This window comes from Gymnogyps californianus, chromosome 7 (genome assembly GCF_018139145.2).
Source record: "Gymnogyps californianus isolate 813 chromosome 7, ASM1813914v2, whole genome shotgun sequence".
NCBI lineage: Eukaryota > Metazoa > Chordata > Aves > Accipitriformes > Cathartidae > Gymnogyps > Gymnogyps californianus.
Window position 1 is genome coordinate 16137727 of NC_059477.1, and position 24258 is coordinate 16161984.

At 41.9% G+C, this 24258-nt stretch overlaps 1 protein-coding gene across 50 annotated transcripts in view; it reads right to left on the reverse strand.

Moving 5' to 3' along the window:
• Nucleotides 1–8576: 8576 nt before the first annotated feature.
• Nucleotides 8577–24258, reverse strand: part of ABI2 (abl interactor 2) — a 67063-nt gene continuing 51381 nt past the window's right edge. For 5 of the 50 annotated variants that reach the window (XM_050900141.1, XM_050900145.1, XM_050900138.1 and 2 more), the window contains 5 exons: nucleotides 22874–22998; nucleotides 21729–21911; nucleotides 19126–19284; nucleotides 14146–14319; nucleotides 8577–8864 (listed from right to left, as the gene is read on the reverse strand). In XM_050900141.1, the coding sequence (XP_050756098.1) occupies nucleotides 8689–8864; nucleotides 14146–14319; nucleotides 19126–19284; nucleotides 21729–21911; nucleotides 22874–22998 (817 nt within the window). In that variant the 3' untranslated portion in view covers nucleotides 8577–8688. Of the gene's footprint in view, nucleotides 8865–14145; nucleotides 14320–14644; nucleotides 14732–19125; nucleotides 19285–21728; nucleotides 21912–22214; nucleotides 22227–22873; nucleotides 22999–24045; nucleotides 24193–24258 lie in introns of all 50 variants that reach the window. The other 45 variants (XM_050900098.1, XM_050900099.1, XM_050900111.1 and 42 more) reach the window with 27 other exon arrangements.

Sequence of the window (24258 nt, forward strand, 5' to 3'; positions counted from 1 at the left end):
AAAGAAATTTTCTGCTTATTACAGAAAACTGCATAGAACTAAATTGTTTTACTTCAGTGGTACTGTTGCAGGTAAATGTGTTTCTTATTCAAAATAAGATTGTAAGTGGGTCTTACTATGAGTATTACTTCAAATACAGTCATGTTAAAATCAGTTGCACGCCAGGAAAGCAATATAAATTCCTGACTGAAGGTAGTGAGGATGCAGCCAGAACATGTGAGTTTGTTGGGTTTTTTTTTCCTTTTTTCATTGTTAAGGTGTAGATTACGTACTTGTTCAAACAGTGCTCCTCATTTGGAGGTGAGGGAAGTCTTACTTCTTCGGGGGAGGAGATGTTTTCCCAAAGCCCATTTGTGGCTCTTGGTGTCTTAGCTTTGCATTCCCTCGCACAATTGGGGCAGACTCCAAACCAGAGAGGATTTAACATTACAGGGGGTAGTTTCTCTTAGACGTTTTTGTAATGTGCTGGTCGGTTTTAAGCCTTTATTTTTGAATTGTAAGTTTGTCCAAAGTTGAGCAATTTTCCTTTCTGAATTCTTTTTCCCCTTCAATTAATTAAAAAATCACCCGTGAAGGCTGACAAAACCAGCGTTACGTTGCAGGGGTCAGCACTCACTAATACTGTGATCCAATGAGTCACAGGCTTTGTCTAGTTTTGAAAAGTTTAAGACACTGAACTGCAAATGAGGTGACAACACATGCTTATCCCTCACAATATAAATTGAAGTAATTGCCACTAACATGGGAGAAATAGTGATTTGGGTTGATAGCTATTTATTTGGTGCACTGAGGCACTCGCAAGGACTCAGTGAGCACTCTGTTCATCAGAAGTGTTTATCTTTGGTGAGGAGAGCTAGAGAAGTTGGAAGAACAGGAGGAACAGAACTAGTGCTATATGCACAATCCCCCACGGCAGGGATTTAGTGAGGGGAATGAGTGAGAAGGAACTTGAGTAACCGATTTTGGAAACCTCCCCTTATTTAAATGCTTAAAGGCGACTTGTCTTTGAGCAGACTTAGAAATTGAACCAACTCTTCCCTACAGTGGAAAATAGCTTCCTCCCACCTTTCCCAAGATGCCAAAGATGCATTCAGAGCTAAATTCCAGGTATGCAGATGGGCTTGCACCAGCCTCTCCTGAGGCTAAGTTGCCAGGCGCTGAAGTGCTGCCGACCTGCAGCAGGTGTTTGGCAAGAGAACAGGGCTGCCACTGGTAGATGCTGTGCATCTCTTGCCTTTAACCAACGCTGGTAACTGGGTACATAGCTGCGCGGGGCGGGGTGGGGCAGCAAAGGGCAGTTTAGCAAAGAACCTGTGCCCAAGGCTCTCTGCTGCTGATTTGATGCAGCACTATAAAGCTTGTACTTCTAAGAAGAAAACTAAATGCTTTGTCACAAGTTGTAATTGCAGATCTTAGGTCGCCTTCTAGTGGGCTGCAGTGGACCAGAAATTAATTGGAGCAGCGGTTTGTTTTATGGCTTACACTAATTGTTAGCAGCCACTGGTGATATTCTGTATAATACTGGGGATGCAAATGTAAGAAAAAAGTGTCATTGCAATGATGATTTGTCTGTGCAGCAAACTTGTGCCGAGTGCTGTAAATACATTCATGTTTACTGCTTTAAAAAGAAAATTGCACATTTTCTCTTTCAATGGGATTGCCTCCCCTCTTCTTCCCTTTCCAAAAAAAAAAAAAAAAATCAAAGCTCTTTTAGACTGATAGCTTCAGGTTGGGGGGAGCTTTGCCATATTATAAATATATATAAATATATGTATAAATATACTTTTTTAAGCATGAGAGAGGACAAAAGAAATACTACATTATAGAGTACCCAATATAGATCATTATACAATGGAATATGCACAATTCAATAAAGATGTAGTTAAATTTAATTATCTGTTTTAATCCTCTGTCTTGCCATTTTCCTTTTTTCATGGGTTCAGAACCCACATTGTGTTCTCAGGGCGTCAGTGGTTCCCCTCTAGGGATCAGATATCTGATGGCCTACAGGTTACCATTTATATGTTCACTCTCAATAAAATTGCTTTTTATTGTTCCTTTGCACAGTTCTTTCCAGTGGGTCAGAGCTGGCTATACCAGTAACATGGTGCACACCAGTTACAGGTCTAAAGAGGACCCAGTGCGAAGGCTCACCTTTTCCATCTGCCTCCTCCCTCAGGCATGCAGGGTCCTGTACAGCTCTGCTCACGCAGGAACAGCTGATGGCTGGTAAGTGTTGCTGCGGCCCCTCTCTGGGGTCCACTGTAGGGAATTCAGCTCTGTTCACCTCCTGGGGTATGCTCGCAGGCTGGCCCTGCATCAGTCATCAGCTTCGACAGCGGAGATTTGAGGCGTTACATTAGCGGTGATTACAGGAAATGAGGAGCCATAGAGAAGTGGGGAGAGGAGCTGCTGCTGAAGGCAGCAGGCTGGATGCCAACGATCATACCTTTGCTGTGGGAAGTGCTGAGCTCAGAGCTGCTCTGGGACAGGGCTCCTGCATACACAAGCAATTGTCCCTGTGCTCGCTGTGTTGAAAAGTTTGTAGCCAAAGACAAGGAACATGACGCGGCAGTGGCACGCTCACCGAACACGTGGTGTGTGCTTTGTTCTTTTTATTTAGGGCTCGTAACAAGAGGGTTTAGTACACAGCAACAGTTAATTCCAAGTACAATTAAAAAAATTTAAAAATTGGGTTTTGCACTCACTGGAAGGTGGTTCAAATGGCACACACAATAAAACGTTACTGGTGGCATACAGCTCCCCAGAGTCCTGTGGGCTTGGTCATTTACAGTGGGCTCTGCACTCATCCACTGCCTCAGCAGTGCCAAAAGCAAAAAGCACAGCATGCTTCCCCTCTGACTCCAAACCAAAGGTGGGGGGGTGGGGGGGTGTCTGCTTTCAGAAAAAAGTGCATGGACAAAATCCATGTTAGACACTGACATTTCCAGAGAATTCATAGAAACTACTTGTCCATGCAAGTTGCAAAAGACACTTTTTCAAATGTGAAAAGAAGCACTTGTTCTTTACAAAAAAATCTCAGACATGTCAGCACTTTACCAAGGCGCTGTAATGGAAATGAATTTGTACACAGCTCTTCCTCATTACTCAATAGTGGTAGGATTCTTCTGAGGTTTTAAGAGAAACAGGAACAAATGTACTGCACACATTTCAGCAGAGTCACCACGTCGGTGGTCAGCAGGATGCTGGGTGTAGGCTTACCTCTGGACAACAGGCTGCTGCTGACTTTACTGTTTTGTAATACGTCTTGTAATAAGCAAAGGTGCTAATAAAATTACTATGTTTAGAGTACCAAAGAAAAAACACTTCCTGCATGGGCAGGAGATTGCACAAAACACACGGGTGGTTTTTTTTGAATGAAAGTACCAGAACACCATGGTCTGTGAACTATTCTTTATAACAGCAGTTGGCAAACCTTGGCCGCATCAAGCTTTCAGCAACCTTCCCATGGACATGAGGTGGGGGTCCCACTATTCTTGCAGTTTCAAAATCAAAAGTAGATCAATAGGACTGTTACTACACACTGACTTCAGCTACTGGGGGGGGGTGGGGGGGAACCCACACAAACTGTTCTCTTCTTGCACTATTCTGACCTCTGTGTAATACCATTTTATCCACAAAATGTGGCAGTGGCTAATACTGAGATGCCAAACAGATGGGGAAGGTGAATATACCTGTAAGCACAGTAAATTCTTGAAAGTGGCGCCCTATAAGCTACAGCCCATCATCCACCTGCTACTGCTCAGTTTACACCACCATCTTCTCTACAGATTAGGGTTGTAAATACTTGCCTTTGTGACTGCAACAGTACTGTACATTTCTCACTGCCACTGTTGTCAACACAGGAACTGAAGTCTCTGCATGGCGTTTGTAATGCTTCCTGAAATGCTGCAGTGCTCAATCAGTGACTCTATACTCTGAATGCAAGTAAAGCTCCCAGTAAGAGCTGGAGCGCCATGGTCTTTCCAAGAGCATCCTCTAGCAGCTTCCAACATGTTGCCCTGCAGAGAATACAGATGCCACCTGTTTCACAAGATGTCCTGTCCCACCTCTGGGAGGAGAAGACCTGTAAATACTCCCAGTTTACTAACCTGCATAAAGTGCCATCCTTTCCAGAAAGGAAAACATTAAAGTTTTGCTTTTGATTTATACTTGAAGCCCAGAGACCTAAAACGAGCGCTCATTTCCAGCAGAGAGGCACATCCGCAGCGCTTGCTAGGAAGTGGTGGAAGTTGCTGGGAAGAGCATCGCATTAAGTCACCATCAAGCACACGTGGGAGAAGCCCAACAGTTTGTATCAGTGCACAACCCTCCTCCACCTCTAGTCAGCAACACACACACCAGGCAGGCAGCCCACCCTCTGAGAAAAGGAGCATCAGTCCTGCTGCTGCCTTGCTTTCTTTTCATGATCAACTGAAACACCCTAGATAAAAGTGCCACTTTTCAGAAGCTGCATCACTGCCAATGTCAGCTTTGACTGTCACCAAGAACCCTCAGCAGCAAACAAAGAAAATGCCCAGGAGCTGTGAAAGGAGAACAAACTGCTCGAGCAGCAGCTAGCTGGGTCTAAGCCTTCCTGGCACCCACTGGTAAGCCATCCAGCGACAGACCACTGGGACTGTGGGGAGCTGTGGTTCAAACCATCAGCTATCTCCAGCCACTTTCAGGAACACCTAACTCAACCACAAGGACAAGCTGAGTCCCAGGAATGTGGTCAGCCTCCTGGTGACACACACCAAGCTCTGCCATCTGTCCTGGGGCCATGCCGCACCTCTTGTCCTCCAGTGAGAGCAATGGCTCTTCAGTGCCTCAGTGTCTGTCTGTGTCTCACCAGTCAGGCCAGCAAGTCTTCAGGCACTGCTTCAGCTCTCTGCTGCCTACTCCAGCCAGTGGGCATGGGCACACCATCAGGATGCTCAAGCACAAAATTTGCTGCTTGCCTCTGCTGCCCCTCTCAGCACTCTGCTGCAACAGCCAGTGAGAGAAACAAAGAACATGAATCCATCACAGGGGAAAAGAAAAAAGGGGGGGGAAGAATGGGTGAGACACATGCAACCTCAGCCATCTCTCTTAAGCTGGAAAGAAGGAAGGCACCAAAATAACCTGCTTCAGCACTAGATGGGGACAGACTTGGTCGGACCTCCTCTCAGGCAGGCACATGGCGGAGAGGCAGCTGTAGTTAATAGCTTTGTCCCTGGGGTCAAGAGCAAGGAAGAAATCTCTGATACAGCAAACCAAGGCAAAAACACACCACTAGAGGATGCTGACCGATTTCTGTGCACAGTGAAAACAGCTGGATGGGCTAAGGCAGCTCTCACAAAGGGAGAAACGTACTCATTTTGGCCATACAGCACTCTTTGGGCTATTCTGGAGCATCTCCTTCCCCCACCTCTCTCTCATGCATACACACTGCTGATTCAGCTGCCTGTGATGTTGAACACCTTCAGCTGTGGCAGCAGAACTCAGTGAAGAGATGTTGGGCACCTATTTGAAATACGGAGTTGTTTCTCCCCGCCCATTCTCCACCCCCTTTTAAAGTAAACAAATTAAAAAGGGGTGGGGGGAGAAGGTTTTGAAGAAGTCCAAGGGACAAAACTGGAAACACAACCCTCACTGATTTGACTAGCATGCAATCTATGTAACATTAATATACAAAGCCTGTTTACCTTGGCCTGGTCTATGACCATTACATCACATCATCCCCAAACAAGCCACAGAATTAAAATCTGTACAAAATAAAAAATATGCATAAAAGTCAACAAATTTCTTTACATTAGTACTGCATAATAAAGCATAAAACCAGCAGGAGGTGACCCAAAAATTCCATCCACAGCAGCTCTTGCAGGATAAACAATTCCACAAGCTATCAGCAGGGACCAAACTAACCCCTGGCCCATCAGACCAAAGCCAGTTCTTTAAGGAGCGTCACACATTCCACTTTCAAGGTCCTGCAGCCTCATCTTCTGTGCTGAGCTCTGGCAAGCCTTCAGCACTTCCCAGAGTCCACACTGCTCTGCTTGCAACACAGAAAACTTCCAAGATGAACAACCAGCTGAATGAAGATTAAGGACATGGGTGTGTATCACACACAGTGGAAGTACACACTATCCCCACCCGTCAGAAGTATTCAAGCGCATGCTCTTACACATTTCACTAATGTGTGACCTCCCAGCTGGAGCATGGGTGCACAGGGAGAGAGGTTCAGCTCTCATTTAGTAACTAACTCACTAAGCTGCCATAACTTGGTGCATTTGAGCACCACGTGCTCAGTCTTTACCACAAACATACCCAGGGCAAGAGAAACCAGGAAAGCTCTGATAGTCCTCGAAAACATAGCCATCCTGTGAGCACCAAAGGCTTGTACAATACTGCTGTTCAATCACCTGGGCCGCTAGCCAGGCCGCAAGCACCACCTCCCTGTGCAAAAAGTGTAGCCCTGCGCTATGACACTAGAAACAGTCATTCCAGTGACTGCACAACCAGTGTTTCTAGGCTTGCTCCCAGAGAAACGATGGGCTGAGGGAACTGAACATGGCTGCTTCTGTTAGTCTTGCTGCGAGACAAAAGTTTTCACAGAGGAAGGTAGAAGGTTATCTGGTCTGGCTAACACTCATCCCAAACAATAATGCTGTCAGCTTCCAGAAAGAAGACAACAGTGTCTTGGCTACACGGCTGTGGATTGAGCAGGGGAGAAAGTAACTTCTGTCCTCACACCGGTTTCTTCAAAGTTGTACCTCCTGTAGGCTTCAACCGAACCAGTTTCTTACGCACTGTCACAGGAATTAATGCACTCTTCTGCAAGCTCATAGCAGGTGATCACATTCATCCATATCCCACAAACACACCTCACCTGTTTATTTCCTCTTTCTTCCCCCTTGAGCAGCTATGGTGGCTCCCTGCCCAGGTTTGCACCAAACCTGCACCTCCATCCTGATACTGCACTACTTACCAAGCAAGGGGATTGGGTCAATGACCTGCATCATTGCCAATACCGTCACAAACCCAGCCCTGGCAGCGCTCTCGTGTGCGCTGCTCTGTTTCACACACACGCCTCAGCAGACAGCTGCAGCATTGTCTCGCCTTTGACAAGCTACTGTTGGTACCAGCTGGAACTTGGCCAGGTGACAGTCAAAAGTTGTCCAGGAAGATGCCCTGGCCCAGGAGGCTCTCACGATACACAGGTCAGCTCAATTTGCAGGCTAACAGGACTGCAACAGGGGGTTTAATCAGTTCACTCTCTTAATGCATGACATTTACCCAAAGATAACATTTAGTCCTTCCTCAGGGCAGACTAGTACAGCCATCACTTTACACTGATCTGCTAGGCAGAATCACCGAGCAGCATTTTTAATTGATATACTAAATTAAAAAGCAAACTATCAACACAAGGGGCTACAGAGCCTTCACTTGGTATTACTCCACCCCAGATCCACCAGTACAGCTCAAAATATTTCTTTATAATAAACAATGGAGAGGGCTGGGGGAAGAGCTAGGACTACTACTAGTTACTGCTTGGATTTCCATGGGAAACCAGTACACACAACAGCCCTTTTTACTTCCACCGAAGAGATTTTGGCAACAGACATGAAGACGACAATTGCCGTTTGTCCTGCCTCTGCACAGGGCTCTCACAGTACATATGCAAATCTAGTCGTCAAGTACAAAATAGCCAATTTACAATACCTGATTGGATTTTTAAGATTATATTGTGCATAAGACTAAAGTTGGGGGTAAGTTTCTCTAGTGCAAGCAGGTGTGAGTAGATCTGAACCTTAGATCACAGCCCCTAGAGTTTATCCTCAGACCCCAGGAGGACCTGTAAACTTTGTTTCGCCTTCACTGTCAACGGCATCTGTGAGTTCTGTTTAAACCAGCAGCACTCATGGCGAGTAGCTCGCTGCGGAGAGGAGCACATTTACATCAGTGCAGAACACAAAACAAATCTGTGGCATTCAAAAGATGAGGAAACGGGGGCGGGGGGTCCTCTGGGCTGCAGCCATCTTAATTGTCTAAACTGAAAGGTGAGTGAATGAAAGCCAGCTCTGTGTGCCCCTGTGTCAGCCTACATGTGCAGAGCAGCTGCAGAAGTGTTTATGCTAAAGATGTATCCAACTATCGGGAAGTCAGTTACAGGAATGGCTCTGTGTAGAAATCCCAGTGTTTGCTAGCACGCGACTCTTCTTCCAGCTGCACAGGAGTGTAGTGTAGAAAGAGGAGGGATGTCCACTGGCCAGTAGTAACCCTTCACTGCAAGCATCCAGGACATCCCAAGCGCCAGGCCCTGCTGCCAAGGGTAGTACCACGAGGGCACACAGGATTCCTGAGACAGATCCCAAAGCCTGTCAGAAGAAGTCAGAATTTGAGGGAAGTATCAGCTACTCAATGAGTTTGTTACATCTGAATGGGTCAGCTTAATTCAATGTCAGATGGCTCAGGATAGCCTCTGCTGGCAGCCGGAAGAGCCATTTGTTCAAACAACTCAAATCACTATTGTTTTATAATGAGGGAGGGGGGCAAAAAAAAAAAAAAAAAAAACCAAACCAAAAAAGTGGTGGTTACAATTATCCTTCATTCAGTTATACTGCACGGGGCCCCAGAGGCTGGTGGAGATCTGGGAAGCCCTGACAGCTCCTGCAGCAGGAGATGCAGTGTTCTGTCCTCTAGTCTTCACTCCGAGTAATGCATGATTGACTCCACGTAGTTCCCTGGGAAAAGCCCTGTCACTCCATTCATGACCCCCTCATACCAGCCGTCATCATTTTTCTTGATGACATAAATGATGGCACCTTCCTGAAATGAGAGCTCATCTTCTTTGTCCTTCGTGTAGTCATAGATCGCCACCACTAGGAAAGAACAGAGCATGACTGTTAGGAGAGCTAGAGGGAGGAGGAGGAAAATCAACCTACCTCGTACAAAGTTCTCCACATTCCCACTGCCTCACCTCTATGTGTGCAGAATGACCTGCTGAGAGGGGCAGTTTCTTCCAACTCCTTATAAGAGCTCATGTTTTGAAGCACATGAGCCAGGACTACTTTAACTCTTCTATTCTTACTATTTCCAGACCCACCAGAGGAAAAGTTTACAAATATATGATGAACTTTTGGTGTGGAATGATACAAGGAGGTGGATTTAACTCCCCGTAGCTGTGACCACTCACACCCGATCCAAGATTCATGTATTAGATACGTGTGCTAAACCAGATCTCTGCACAACTAACAGTCAGCAGGAAAACGTAGGAGAGTAATAAGAGCTCTCTTCTGATCACAGTAAGAATGAGCCAAGACTAATGTCCCAGACTTCCATCTACCTTAGCTACCTCCACATTTAAATCTGTAGAATGCGTATGTGCAGTCCCAGTAGCTAGAAGTCACTCCCAGGTTATACAGTGCCAAGGTGGTGAATCCGAGTTAGGAGCTAGGAAGAAGGAAGGTGGTTCTCTGAAACAAAATGTGCTCCTGCTATATCAGGACATTTTTCTTACAGCTGCAGAATATTTTACTGAAGGCACAAAAGCCATTAGGAAAGTCAAAGAAACTGGACAAAGCACTAGCAAATATTAAAGAGAGCATTGTCCTGAAATGGCAGAAAATAGACATCAACTTGATATGTTTTTCCATTCTCAGTCCTATCATTATGTGTTCCATACAGAAAATTAGCTATGCCAGACTCTGAATACTTTAACAAATAGCATCAGTCACTGCTTTGAGCGCTTGGCAATGATGAAACATGCAGTGCTGCCATTGACACAAAATGGATGTTGGACAGGGATCCTAAAATCTTGTACTGGGGACAGAAGGGAAGATACTCTAAACCAAAGCAAGGAGAAAAAATTAACAGCATGTGTTCACGAGCACAGTGTCCAAGAGTCTTACTACACTCATCATTCTTTTCAAAAGAAAAGAGGTCATTTCCTTTTGAGGGAGCAAAGGAATCAATACAAATATTTACTAGGGAAACCTGGATCCTGAAGAGATTATGAAGTAAAGTATACAAATCAATCCTGGTGGACAATCAGAGTATGTACAGAGATTTTTTTTTAATAAATCTCCCAAACAAGAGGAGATTTGTGTCATTTGACCAGAGCATATTTAAAAACCACATGTTGCTGGCTCTACACTTATGCCAGCGCAGTTGTTAAGTAACTCATTCTAATTAGTTTTAGACATACCATTCTAAGGAAAGAAAACACAAATGGAGAAATGAGTAAATTTTTAGCTTGAAAAGCAGAAGTCACTATATGAACACGTGACACATTCAATTAAAAAGTCCTTCAAAATTCCTTTTTAACTGCCTTCTATACCTGTTCATTTTAAAACATGTCTTCCTAGAGTCGCTGTGCTGTTGTTCTTCATTCTCTTGATAATAATAATTCAAGGATCACGGTAACTTCCAATTCCATTCTTTCTCATTTTTGAGTGTACTCTAGTCCCTTCTGATACTGAATGGATTCATTATTTCATGATCACAAGTAGGAAACTCTTCCCTAAGTTTGTGATGAAAATTCGCTTCTTGTTAAGCCTCTTATAAAATTACCTGAAGTCTGGTTTTGTTTTTACATCACCATTGCTTCCTCATGCACGTTACTTTTGTACTGGCAACGTTCCTCTCTCTAAAAGACTGCTTAATCCTTCTGTCTGTAGTCCCACCAGTTCAAGCTGTGAGCTTGTCACATACCACGAGTTACCAGGAGCCCAGGCCAGTATTGCAAAAAAGGCTCCCGATGAGACAGGAAGCAGCAATACCGACTCGGGAGGTGGCATCCTTCCCTGCGAGACTGAGCCAGGACCTCTTTTAGTTTCTATCTGAACACGTTTCAATGCAGATATGAAAACCAGAATTACTCATTTAGGTTGATATTCTTCCAATTAGTGATCTTTGGTTCTTCAACAATTACACAGAGTTTCGCTGAACTCTGTTACATCAAACTGACCACAAATGCAGGCCAGACTGATTATCCAACTGAAATCTGATAGCTGTGACCACACACTTTCTCTATGTGGTATGAGGGCAATTTGTCCTTCTGGATACCCATTTCTGTTCATCTGATCTGCACAGCTGGGACATTTTCTTACCTTTTCATGCCATGCGCCCAGACACACAGCTCAGTGGAAAACTGCAGTGCGCCTTCCTGGACGTTGCAGGTTGGCTGTTGCTATTACAGCCACGTGGTAGCGTCCTCAAGTTCAACATCCCCAGTAACTGTATCCTACCTAAGAGTTTCTCCGTCTGTTCAAAATGGATCTGCTATTCACGTCCTTCCTCAGCTGTAGGTTAGAGCATGTCTTAATGTTAAATATACCTCCCACACTGCATGACTCCTTTATAGAACAGGATCATACTGAATCCCATCTCAATATATAGCAACCCTCTGTATTTGACACCACCTCGGTGTCCCAGCTTCTACATTCTCACTTTTGCAAAGGTTATCTACGCTAATCCTATCAGAAATGCTTTCATACGAACTTAAATAAGTGAACAGTCATACCGAAAGAACAAGCACAAATCCGAGGAATTGCTACCCTACTTATTGGGGGTAATAGTGTTTGAACAGCCATTGCCTTCCATCAGTTTTGTCCACTTTGAATCATGTGGCACAGAATACTATTTATAGGAACTTAAGGAGTTGCCATAGGAATAATTATTTTGCCGAAAATAAAGCATTATTAGTTCACAGCAGGATAAGTATACACATTCTTTGAGTATGAAAGTCCTCTTTTAGCATGGAGCTTTTCATTAACTTTACAGCTTGTTTGCTACAAAAAAATCGCAGCCAAGCACTTCTCTCCCAACTCCAGCAAAGCAGTCAAATCTCAAGACATGGGCTGAATATAAGTAGAGCTCTTCATATAACTACAACAGAATCCACACCTATGTCAATATCTCTTTTTTTCTGGTATCCTAAAACTACTATTTAACAGTTCTTCATACATTGTAAGCACTTCAATTTTTTATTACTTTTATGAGTGTTTCTAAGAACAGACCAACCTTTTAGATGTTTTAGTCATCTGGTTTTCAAAATGCAGATCAAAATTATGTGTTAGCATGAGACTCTACATCAATATGAGAGAATGTTTGGTTTCCTACACTTTTGCTTTTCTGCAGGAAAAATGTTCTGACTAAAAGCCTGAGTTTCTCCAGCTTATCTTTAAGGACTCCCATTACAGTTTTGCTATCCCACATGATTTTCCCTGTAAATATGAAACTACAAGTGCCTGGACTGCCTGCTGAGATGGAACAGATCTGTGCATATATGCACCTATATAAATTATTTTAGTTCACAAGCTCATAGAAGTCACACAGAAAAGCAGATCAGAACAATATGCTATAATTCAAATGTCATTATTTCTTCAAATAGAAAGTTGTTTTCCCAGGCCACGTGCCACATGATTTCGTGGCTTCTCTTCCCCACAAACACACCCCCACACCCCTTTTGCATTAGTATGAGACACTATGAACAGGCAACGCACATCAGGGTCCTCTTTTTTTCTCTTTTGCTCCTAGCTGAAATGCCACGGAGGATTTGCTGAGGGCCAGGTGGCGGGAATAACAGAAACATAACAAAGATAGTGATATGAATGTAGAATTAGGCTAAAGAGTGTCTTATGCCTGGAAAAATACAGAGAAAAATCTTGGAACTCACCCTCCTATCAAAAGGTAACATGCCTGCAATCTTCATCCAGCACAAAATACATCAACCGCAATGAAACTGAGCAGATACTGTACATTCTCAGAACTGCCTGATAAGGAGTTCATGAAGTAATGTAGCACATCCAGTATTTGCTGAAATGACCTGTACTGGTCCCAACCTGAAGAAATTTGCCATCCTCCCCCAAAGAAAGAAATGCAACATCAGGAACCCCACCCCACTCCAAAACCTGATTTTGTGAAGCCAGGTAACTAATATCAATAATCAGGAATACCCTCCAAACTGCACAGCAAGAAGAGTACTTTCTATATGAGATCCCTTTTTTCCCTGTCCTCCCTCGGGGAAATAACCTTCCCTGACAAGAATAAGCTGAAACAGCTTTTAATCAAACAAAGAGCCTGTGTGCATCAACAGAATAATATCGACACCTGCTGTCAATCATGGGTGCGGACAGGTCAATAGATAAAGCAAGTCATGTAAACACCCTGCAAGTCAGCCACTTTGTCTGACAAATGGTCTCAGCTTGTCAGCAAAGCCTGGGTACTCCTTGCACTAAACAGACCAGCTAGATGAGGGGTGGGGGAATAACAAAAGAACTCCCACATATTCCTCCATCTCCCTCAGGAATAGTAATATTTTCTTTGGGCTGGAGTCGGCAGAAAGTGCCTCTTCCATCTTCTCCCCCCCCCCCCCAGGGCCTGCACTGGGTTTATCTTTGTGGCATTCTTGAATGTTTTTCCCTGATGCAGACTGAATGTGTCTAACAGTCACTCAGCTGAGATGCCTGGTTGCTTTCCGACATTAGATTTTATATCACCCTTTACTAAGAGGTACATGACCCTGTTTCAGAGGAGAACACCAGGCAGTAGATTTTTCATATTCAAGTGCCATTTACCTACTCAGTTTATTTTACCTGTAGTTTTAATCTAGCATGGTTCCACACACCTGCTTCAGAACTGGAAGATGCAGCCACACAGCAATGCCTCAGTTAGTCAGTCCTTCACAGACCCAGTGCTTTTTAGCTTAGCACAGCCCCACACTGATGCAGCATGGCAGCTTCCAGAGCCCCAAACACATGTTGCAGCACTTCTCCAGATGCACCCATATGTTCAAAGTTCAAGTGCAATTGCAGCACTGATTCATTCATTTTTGACCTCATAATGAGTTTGATTATTAGTATTTAGCAGACTACTGTAAGGTGAGTCTTAAATAGATTACAGAGGATTTAAAAAAATATGTAATTAGCCAGCTGATCATTATCTTTCCTTTGTGCAGAAAGGGGTGAAAGAGTCAGACTCAGAAGAGTAGCTTAACTTTTGTTCTTTAAGTTGCCATTTGGAGGAGCACCTCTACCGCAATACCAAGTACTGGCTACAAAGGAGTCTGCCTAGACTCCATGTCCAAAGTGGGATGGCAGGAGCTTATGCAAAATGTTGTTACAAACGCGACCCTACCATCTCTACTAGCTCTAAACCTACCCTTTTCTAAGTAGGTTCTTGGTGCCCAAGGAGGGTCCTCCTCAGCATATGGATCACTGTACTCCACCACAGCTGCTTCCTCCTCCTCATAATCCTCCGGAGGTGGGGGTGGAGGTGGAGATTCATCGAACACCGGCTCATCCACAGGCGGTGGCGGGGGAGGAGTATCTGAAACTGAAAATAAGCAATAGTATAACCATGAAAATGTCTCTAGAACCATGGCAGCAGGTTGAAGTAACAGGCCCTATCCCAATTAGTTGCACTGGGACCAATAGTTAGAACTTGTGGAAATACACTAGAGACAATAAAATTCAGAGAAGGAAGGATCAGGTTCCTCCAATAAAATTATTTCCTTTTCCCTCCCTTCACAATTTCAGACAAACTTGCAGAGGCAGTAGAGAAGGCAGAATTCTGGCTATATACAGACAAATCTTTCATCCACTCAAAACAAAAGCCACATCCAGTAATAAATCATAGCACAAGGAAGCAGCAAACTTACTGTTTTCTTGAACTCTGGCCACAAATCCCATCAGCGGTAACTGTGGAGTTACCTGTAGGATGGAGGGGGGAGGAGGAGCAAGGGATGCTGCCACAGAAATTAAAAAGAGAGAGGCATTCAGTTAGAAAGACAACAAAGCAGCAAACAGGAAAGTAGACGTCATCACCACTCAGACAGTGTAGGAGTCTGCCAAGAAGCTGAGATAAAAAGGCTGACATTCAAAGAAAAATGGCTCAGGTGGTTTAAGCATATTCCTAATCCTTACTTCAAGGAGATTTCTCTATTTTTAAAATTTCCGACCCAGCTCTTTTTCATAAGGTTGAGAATCCATGCTGAAGTATTTTTCTGATCTGACTATGAGATTCCCTTAAGTTGAAGTTTATTACTACAGCAATATAGCACTTCATGAACAGACCTAACTAACAAATATATCAAGAGGATTCTCTCCCTATAATCCTCCACCTTTCAGATCAAATTGATATTTATAGAGGTGACTTCTGTAACAGCATCCACAAATCCTTAGTAATGAAAATGGATATAACTAGTTTTCTCCAAAACGTAGGCCAAAGAAAAACATTGAAAGAGGCAGTTATTTTAGGCAAACCAGAAAAACACACCTTTGAGAACTTGAGCAAACTTGGAAGACACGGGACTTCTGACCTTATTGGTAGAACAAAGCACACTGTGCTGCTGCTGAACAACAGGGCCTATTCCAGATGTGCTGCCTCGTTTCCTTCCCACCTGATTTCGCAGACCACTGCACTGAACTCTGAACAGCCCTTTTACTGGTAACAGAAGAGCTGTCTTTGTACAATACACGTGAATTCACATTTAAAGAAGATACTCTCAGCCAGTTGCAAATGTTATAACACTGAACTGTCGTTTAAGCCAGGAATGAAAGTTTCAGTTAAGTTAAAAAAATAGTTAACTAGTTTTATCTAGTTTTAGTATCACTTTGCAAGAGTAATGCAGTAATATTCTTTAAGCAATTTACAAGACTATTTTTCAGAAAGCACACCTCAGGAACAGCACAACTAAATAATTTTCTTGTTAGTAGCGGCATACAAAAACATTTAGTCCTGTCCAAAAGAATGAGGGAAAAGGGTCTACACTTCATGTATCAGTACATTTATTTAACTTGCAGAACAGAACTAAATAAATTTCAGACTAATTCCAGAGCCGGTAAGAAAACTGCCAGGTATGATGTAGTATTTTTCAGAATTAATTCACAACATCATAGCAAATGAAAAGAACTCCAGGGCATTTAAAATTCATGTCTCAAAATTTCTTCTGTTTGCTTATTCAGTAACTATTATCTGAAGTATTTGGAATTTCTTCTGTCACTCACATTCACATTCCTTTCACAACCACACACCCCAAACAAAAAAACCAACAGAGCAACCATCCTTTTTGTTGCAAAAATATCCTTGTACCTCCATATAAAGCAAGCTCTATTATCTCACCATTTAATTGGTATTTCTTGAGAAAAACTGAAATACATTTCTAATTACAGCTTCCTTGACTTGAATGATGTGACCTCTGAGAGTATTTATTCTTTCAAGTGTAACCACAGTAGCTGGAAAAAGATTTGGTCTTGCATTTTTTCAAAGCAGGAAAAGGGAACTTGAATTTGAAGTCCTACTGAAATGCAGTAATATTCATGAATTCAACATTCTTGTGCAACTATGAAGTCTCTGCCTTTTTAATCATATAAGCTATAAAAATGTTCAGTTTCAAAATGTGTCCTCTATTCAATGTCATATGGATTCACACAATTCATATCTATCATATGAGACTAGCTTTGGTTTCCTAGGTCCCTTCAGTGTACTTTGTTCATGTGCTATATATATTTCTTTGAAAGAAATAACAAGGCTCTCCACGTAGAAAAATAAATCCCTCTAGACAAGCACTCCAAGCAAATACAAAAAAAATCCCTTAGTTTAGTTTGGGTTGTGTAGTTTAATCAAAATGGTGATGCTAACACTAGCTGACATCATGCCTTGTTTATCTTAACCATTTGGTTTGTGCTTCAGTCTTATGCACAGTGCAGTGACTATCACATTATATTGTCTCTATATGATATATAATGACTGTAAGCTAGTTTTGACCTTTAGAAGCCAATACAATAAATATTTTATTAATAATGACTTTGTTTATAAAGTGCATCAGAAGAACTTTACTGTACCTCTGCTGTCTCAGAAGATGAGATAAACATCAGCTTAAACGTTCCCTCCCAGCTTCCTTCCATATAGACCATTGGTAGATTAAGAGTTCAGCTACACAGTTGCTGTAAATTAATTCAGAAATGCTCAAGAGCACCTTGCACTAGATTGCTTCAGCCTGGCAAGAATTCAGCTATACAAACAGTGTGTAGTGCAGACCACCACCTCAATACTTGCCCAGTTTCTCCCACAGGGTTTTTAGCCTGTGCTGAGCTCTGTACTGCTTAGATATTGGTATCTAAGGTTGCAAAGTTAAAACACTTGTTAGGTGGCATGGCTGGCAAGAGTGCCTTTGGGACAGACGTATGCTGAGATCATTTAGGGTCTGCATTTCTTAATATTTTCTTTTCAGTTGTTAAAAAGGTCTCACCATGAAGGAGAGAAATTCTGTTATCTTAAAAGTGGCATTCAAAAGAACAGGGCAAGGCAAGTACCTTTCATCCTCCTGTGAAGTGAATAAACAAAAATGACTACACCAACATACTAAAAAATGGAAGTGGAAAGAACAGTACTGCTTTATCGCCAAACAGCCTGCCAAGAAGAACAACCCATACCTGGCACACTCCTCTGCCTGCTGTAAGGTCTCTTTTTCACCTCTTAAGTTTGCATTTTCTCCCTCTCTTTAGGAATGCTGAGAAGCAATTGTGGCCCCTGTCCGGTTACTACTAACCCTGTTCCTTACAGACACAACAGTCCCTCTGTTCTTAGGGTCTGCCATCAATTATGCATGCTGGAGCATCCTCTCCTTTCAAGGTACAGGCCAAAAAAACTTTGTTTAGTATAACTGCAAAGCTAATAAATTCTGTATTCTGCTAGGTATATAAAAAAAAAGTCTCTTACGACAACTGCTTATTTATGTTGTATCAAGTATGCCAGTATAATTGAAGTATTTTGTTTGTGATTTACAGCTCAAGTGACTAATCACCATAGTCATTATCTTCTTTTTGGGTACACAGAGTGAATTGTGGTTATGTAACTTAAAATCTATTTGGCCTCTTCTATGATTACCTATTAACAATGCAATAGTAGCTTGCAGAGAATTATCCCTTTGCTAAAGCAGAAATGCATAGCAGTTGTCAGAAATTCTCTGGATATACTGAAAATCCTCTTTACTGCAAAGGTAATCCTGAAAGGTTTCTTCTTTTGCTATTACCCTTTCATTCTTGCCTATTCCCCTTCAGCCTTCAATACGCACATAATGTGCTTAACAAATACCACGTATTTCAGGCAACTGGGCTGCAATTTAGCCATATAACCTCCTCCACCCCCCTGTCCCCAGCAGGGCCATCCATTTCCTTCTCAAGTTAAGCACACACATCTCTTTGCAGGGTAGCTCACAAGCAGTAATATTTGAACCTGATCAAATCCCTTAAATTCAGATTGCAGCATTTGCCCTAATTCCAAGTTCATTGCTCAATTTAAAAAAAAAAAAACAAAACCACACTCCAAAACCCACCACCACAACCACCACAAAACACAAACACACTGTAGTGCTTGCAAGTCAACATTCAGTCGTGCTGGTAATAGGGCATTTCCTAACAAGGAACCTTCAGTATGTCCCCTGCATCTTTCTGTAGCTTTGTCAAAAAAGAAAGTCTCCCCTACTCTGGTATCAAAACCTTCACGTTGCATCAGAAGCACAGGTAAAAGGACTCCTTAGATAAAAAGCTACTGCGTTCTGCCTGACACACAGGACACGCCACTCCTTGTTAATATCTCATCCTGCTTTTTAAGACAGGTCACCCATTAAAATAACATCTGTGGACTTAGCAGATGACACAGCTCCCTTGCATCCCATACCGAACACCACTGATGTCTCTAAGGTGTCTAATGCTTACCCTTGTATAAAAAGTGCAATTTCTTGAACCGTCCATTAATCAGAAGGAAAAAATATACAAGATAAAGACTGATTAATGAAGAATCAGTGTTCTGGTGCAAAATCAAATACCCATCCCGCACCAAAGCAGATACATGATACATGGTGTAGTAAAGGACTAAAGCTTGTCTAATAGGGACTGTGAGATCAAAAGTAATTTATTTGGCAACAAAGCCAGTATTGTTTTAAGCTGCTTGCCATAATGGAAGCCGAACACTCTGTACTTGGACTGCAGCTTTGGCATGGCTACCAGCAACATACTGGAAGTTACCTGAGACTAACTGCAAGATCTGCAATGGAAACAGAACATAAGATTTCAGAGATCTGAAGGCCACTCCATTCACCACTGTGTTGAATTCAACAGAGCAGAAAAATTTTCTTACCTGGGTTCTGGTTATAAAACGGTCCTCCGTTCATCTGGTTCTGAAGGCTTGTCTGTGATGTGATCGAAGGAGGACGCCGATATGGCAAAGATCCCCCTATTGTTGGGGGGGTGTGTCGAGATGCAGGCCTGTTCATGCTGTAGAACTGAACTGGGTGACCTAGGGTAGAAAGAGAAATGTATTAGCAAAGAGAAGAATGATGCCTGCCTTTTCTATATCTGCATTTAAGATTCAAAGGCTTGGAAAGGTTTTTGGTTTTTTTAAGACAGTCTGCCCCCTAGGAGCAGTCAGGCAGTTCAGCTGCCAGACTGGCAGGACACTGGATGTCTCAATAGCAACACAAAAAACAACTCTCCCAACTGCCTGTACTCAGCACTGCTCACAAAAGCCAGTATGAAAATACAAAGGTGTCTAAGCTACAAAGCTTCAAAATGAAAGAAAGTAATTCTCAGATACCCATTTTATATAATGTATTATAATAACGTCTTGCAAATTTAGTTATTTATAAACCTGCAAAAAAATAACACTTCACAGTCCAGCAATTAAGCAATACACACGTACAAACTAACTGTATGCCATTTCCACGATTCAAAGCTGTTACCTTCTATAACTGAAAAACACAATACTAACTATCTTAGTGCTGTTCAGGAAATATGCAGAGAATCATCTGGGGAGAAGAGAATGTTAGAAACTGCTTGAAGGATGGAATAAGTGAAATCATACTCAACTCAAAGACCCTCTTCAGGGAGCTGTCAATTGAAACAACTCCTTAAAAACTTGCTCTCCATTTTAATCACTTCCTGTATCAAAGTAATTGATCCTGAATCTTAGCAAGCAATAAATGAAGCAAGACCATTAAGCTATCTTCTGTGCTCACATGAAATTTCAGAGTTTGCAAGAAAACAAGGGAAGAAGGGATGGTCACTGTGGTTGAGGAGACATGCATGCAGGGAAGTAAATAGGGAAACAGAACGAATGTGCAATTTTTTAAAAACCTGCATTGTTCTCCACTATGTTTTGACTGCTTTGCAAAACTTCACACTAGGTCAGTAAATAAAATGCAAGTTGCTTGCTCTGCTACTTGCTTTGAAGAGCAAATGCGTGAACTACAGATTCACATTCCTCCTGCTTTGTACAGATATGCACATCTCAAAAAATGCACTTTTTACAGATGAGGAAGAACAGTTAAGAAGCAATCCAGCTAGTATATAGGCTTTTTCACATTCTTCCTAATGCGTCTTTCCAATGTGTCTGTCTCCCTGTTACTTAACGCACCGGTAGAAATTGGTGGCGATTGGAGAGAAGGGAGGAGAGAAGAAACAGGGATAAGAGATCCTTAAGGATCGAAACCTCATAAACGGTAAACTATCCAGTCTCTTCAAATACTTTATTTCAGAGAAGCTATGCAAGCAACCTCACTAATAGCACAGGGAAACAAAAGATCTTACAAATAGTAAGTAACCTGAAATTTCTCTTATGGAATTGTGAATGTGAGTTTATAGCCATTAAAATATTAATCTCTGCTTGATTTTGACTTGTCAAAAATACAGAAGCAATATGGATTAAGAACTGGGATTCTGACAGTGCATCAAAAATGGAAAACTGATTGAGGCCCCATATGACACAGCTCATCTTCTAAACATGAAAGCAGAAAACTCATCACAGTTCAGAAGCTTCTAGTCATAGTCATGGATTCTAGTGTACGTATTTTCTAATTTTATATGAGCCACAGTACCTTAAGCTAAATACGATTTCAAGAATGCTTCTGGCACCTGGTGAAATTCTTACTAAGAGAGACCAACACTAATAAACACACAAACCAATTCACATCATTGTGATCAGCCTCCTCTATAATGAAAAGTAACAAAGCACGTAGGTAGCTGTATATGAATTTGGCTGTTGAAAGGAGATCTTTACAATGCAGGTGTAACTCCTCATCAAAAGCTGATACAGAACAGTGTTATGGTTAGTAAGTACTATATGCTGCAACTTCAGCATATGAGAAAATGAAAAATGTAAGGTGATTTCATAAGTGTTAAAAAAAGCAAGTTGCAATATATACCAGAAGTACCACCTATTAAAACAAAATGCTTTAGTACTATTCTGCATAATAAAAACTTGTGTTTTCCTGACACTGAACACAAAAAAACTGCCCTTTTTATCAGCTCATTGAAAGGAGACTTGTCTCTTCAATGCTTTCAAATGACAAGTCATATAAATTATACTTTGCTAGATGTACTTTTTTTTATTCCGTTACTGAAAGAAAATAATCAGACTTAGAACTAGCAGTGCTGGTTCCCCCCAAACGTAATTATTCTATGAGATTCTCAGTATCCAAACCACAATTAAATGATAATGTAATAAATATATAAACGTAAAAATAATAAAATGATAAAATTAAATTATTGCTGTTTATAAAACTAGCACACCTTGAATTGTCTACTATAACCATTACCTCATAGTTGGGTATTAGCAGATATTTTCTAGCTACATTTAAGAAAAAAAAAATTAAAAAAAATGACTGCTTCTGAAGTAACGTGGAAAAGCCTTGGATCGTGATCACATCTGCGTTCATCTGCCCACCAGCTGGAGCAGACACTCACCTGTAGAGGATGTGGAAGAAACAGCAGGGGGAGTTGGAGAGGTGAAGCCATCAGCAAGGGGCTGAGCTCCTGCAGCAGCAGCAGCAGCATCTGGGGCAGCGGAGGAAGGGGCAGGAGCAGGAGGAGTGGGGGCAGGAGCAGAGGTAGCAGGAAGGGGAGAAGTGCCAGCCGAGCCAGCAGGGGCTAAGTGAAAAGAGGAGGAAGAGGTGGAGTTAATAAGGAGATATGTTAGCAAGGATTAGAAAAAGCCTTTGACTGTTCAGTGTTAGCTATTTATTAGATGCATAGTATTTTAGAATGCACGAGGAGATGAGAGAAAAATGGAGCTGTTAAAGAAAGGCTCATTCCTATGTAGACGGTAAATGAGGGTCAAGCAAATCCACTTCTTTCCAGGTCTGAAGGGAACAACCCAGAACTTTTCACTGAAAGCCATTACTTTTGAAAGATGTCTTTACACCTTGTTATTTACACTTCAATCTGTGGCACGGCTGCCTTTAGCTTTTGTACAAATTAGAAAATATAGAGAAGAGGAAAGCCAAAAATTTCCACTGCTTTGGTTCAGAAGCATCATGTATTTCAGCTCACACTGCAAGCCAACTATACACTCTTCTTCACTGAAAGGGCTGAGCAAAGGAAAAAGGAGTACTAATATCACTTCCTATTTCTGGAAAGACTGGGGTGATTACATTGAACAAGTGTCTCTTTGTGACAACTCAGTTAGGCTTGCATTAATCTACTAAAGATTCACTCTGTGCCTGCCTCTCATTTCATCTAATTTTCTAAAAACATGCTTGTATGTATCTGCATGAACAGCCAATGAAAAAACATTTATTTGCTTAAAAGGACAAGGGAGAAGTTTCCCCCAGCCTACTGAAAAAGGCGCTGTGTCCAACATAGTCACATGCAGGCAGCCAGGCAAAAAATTCTGATAAACAAATTAATATATAAAAGAAGCATTAGAGCACATCAGACACTCCCAGAAAAGACACTACTTGATTCAAACTCATACTATCAATAGCCAGCAATTTTCAAGGCTTGCATGTTTCTGGATAATGAACTTTGAGACTTCTCTTGCGGTTTAGGAGACTTGCAAATGCTAAAGGTTAATGCTGAGTCAGAAAGAGGAACAGCAAGTTTCCATTTACCTGGATAGACACTGGGAGGAGATGGTGTGGGAACAGCAATAGGAACACCCACACTTCCACTTCCACTGTTCTCTCGACTGCTGCTCCGACTACTTGGGTGGCTTCCTCCACTACTCCCACTGCTGCTATAAGAAACCAAAATAACCCAGGATATGAATATGCTGCTGTGCGTGCTGAAACGTAAGATCCCTCATATAGCATCTTATTAATTCAGAGAATTAATTCAGGGAACAAGAGCAAAGAAACAAGGATGATATAAACCTATATAAAGCTTAGTTTTCCTAAAACTCTTCACTTTGACTACAACACAACAGGTTTTTCAGTGAGCCTTAGTGAACTTGCCCAAAAATGAAACACCTCCGGAACTTTGTTCCAAATCATTCCAATATTGTTAAACCCCTACTGAGCAAATACAGACCTTTTTCCTATAAAACGCATAGACTGTTTAGACTCTGATTTATATGCTTTCATATGAGACTACTGAAATCTGGAAATTGTAAGATAGTAAAGTAAAAGTCAGATTTTCTTATATTTTAAGTCCATCTGTTTAGCCATCCTCAAGTACTTATGATGTTTAAAACTTAAAGATTTCAAGGGAAGTATTTAGACCTGTCACATCATGAAACTCCTATTATCCTAGAGAAAAGGCTAGCCTTCTGCAGAACCTTTGTTAGTACAGTTCAGCTTTATTCTGTGTCTGAAGTTATCAGTATCCTCAAAATACAATGTTCTTTTTCAGCTACTCAATCTATAAACATCAAAGACTGTTCAAACAAAAATGTGAACTATAAGCATACTATGCAGTCCTTCAACACGTAGAAGGCAAGTTGTGTATGAAGTCTTTTCCCAGTTTTGTAAGCATTTTGTAAAATAATATCACGATCTACCTACTTGAAAGACTTCACAATTTTAGTAATTCATTAAGTACTGTAACTAAGTGATAGCACTAAAATTAAGGTGACTAGGGGATTAAGTGAACAATCTTCACACGATTCACTATTCTGGTTGTATTAGAGTGCATTCTCGTCATGCCAAATGGCATTCCCAGTCCATATCATGAATTAGCAAGCTTCATCGTAGAGGTGCAGATGGATTTGATATTTATCACAGCATTTTTTGTCTATGTGCTTATACGATACTAACCACACTTTGTACAGGACTACACTGAATACCTGTATGTGCGATTCCTCTGATTCACAGAAGCTGTTCTAACAGGGCTCTGTTGTGAGGGAGCCATATTGCGTGTCGGGCTAGGCACATAGTCGTTTGGTACCACCGGAGGACGTACTGGCTCCAGCGTACGATAGGGAGAGTGACGCCTACACAAGGACAAGCATATTTCAGAAGCAAATTAAGATAATACAGACAAAACCAAAGATTTTTCA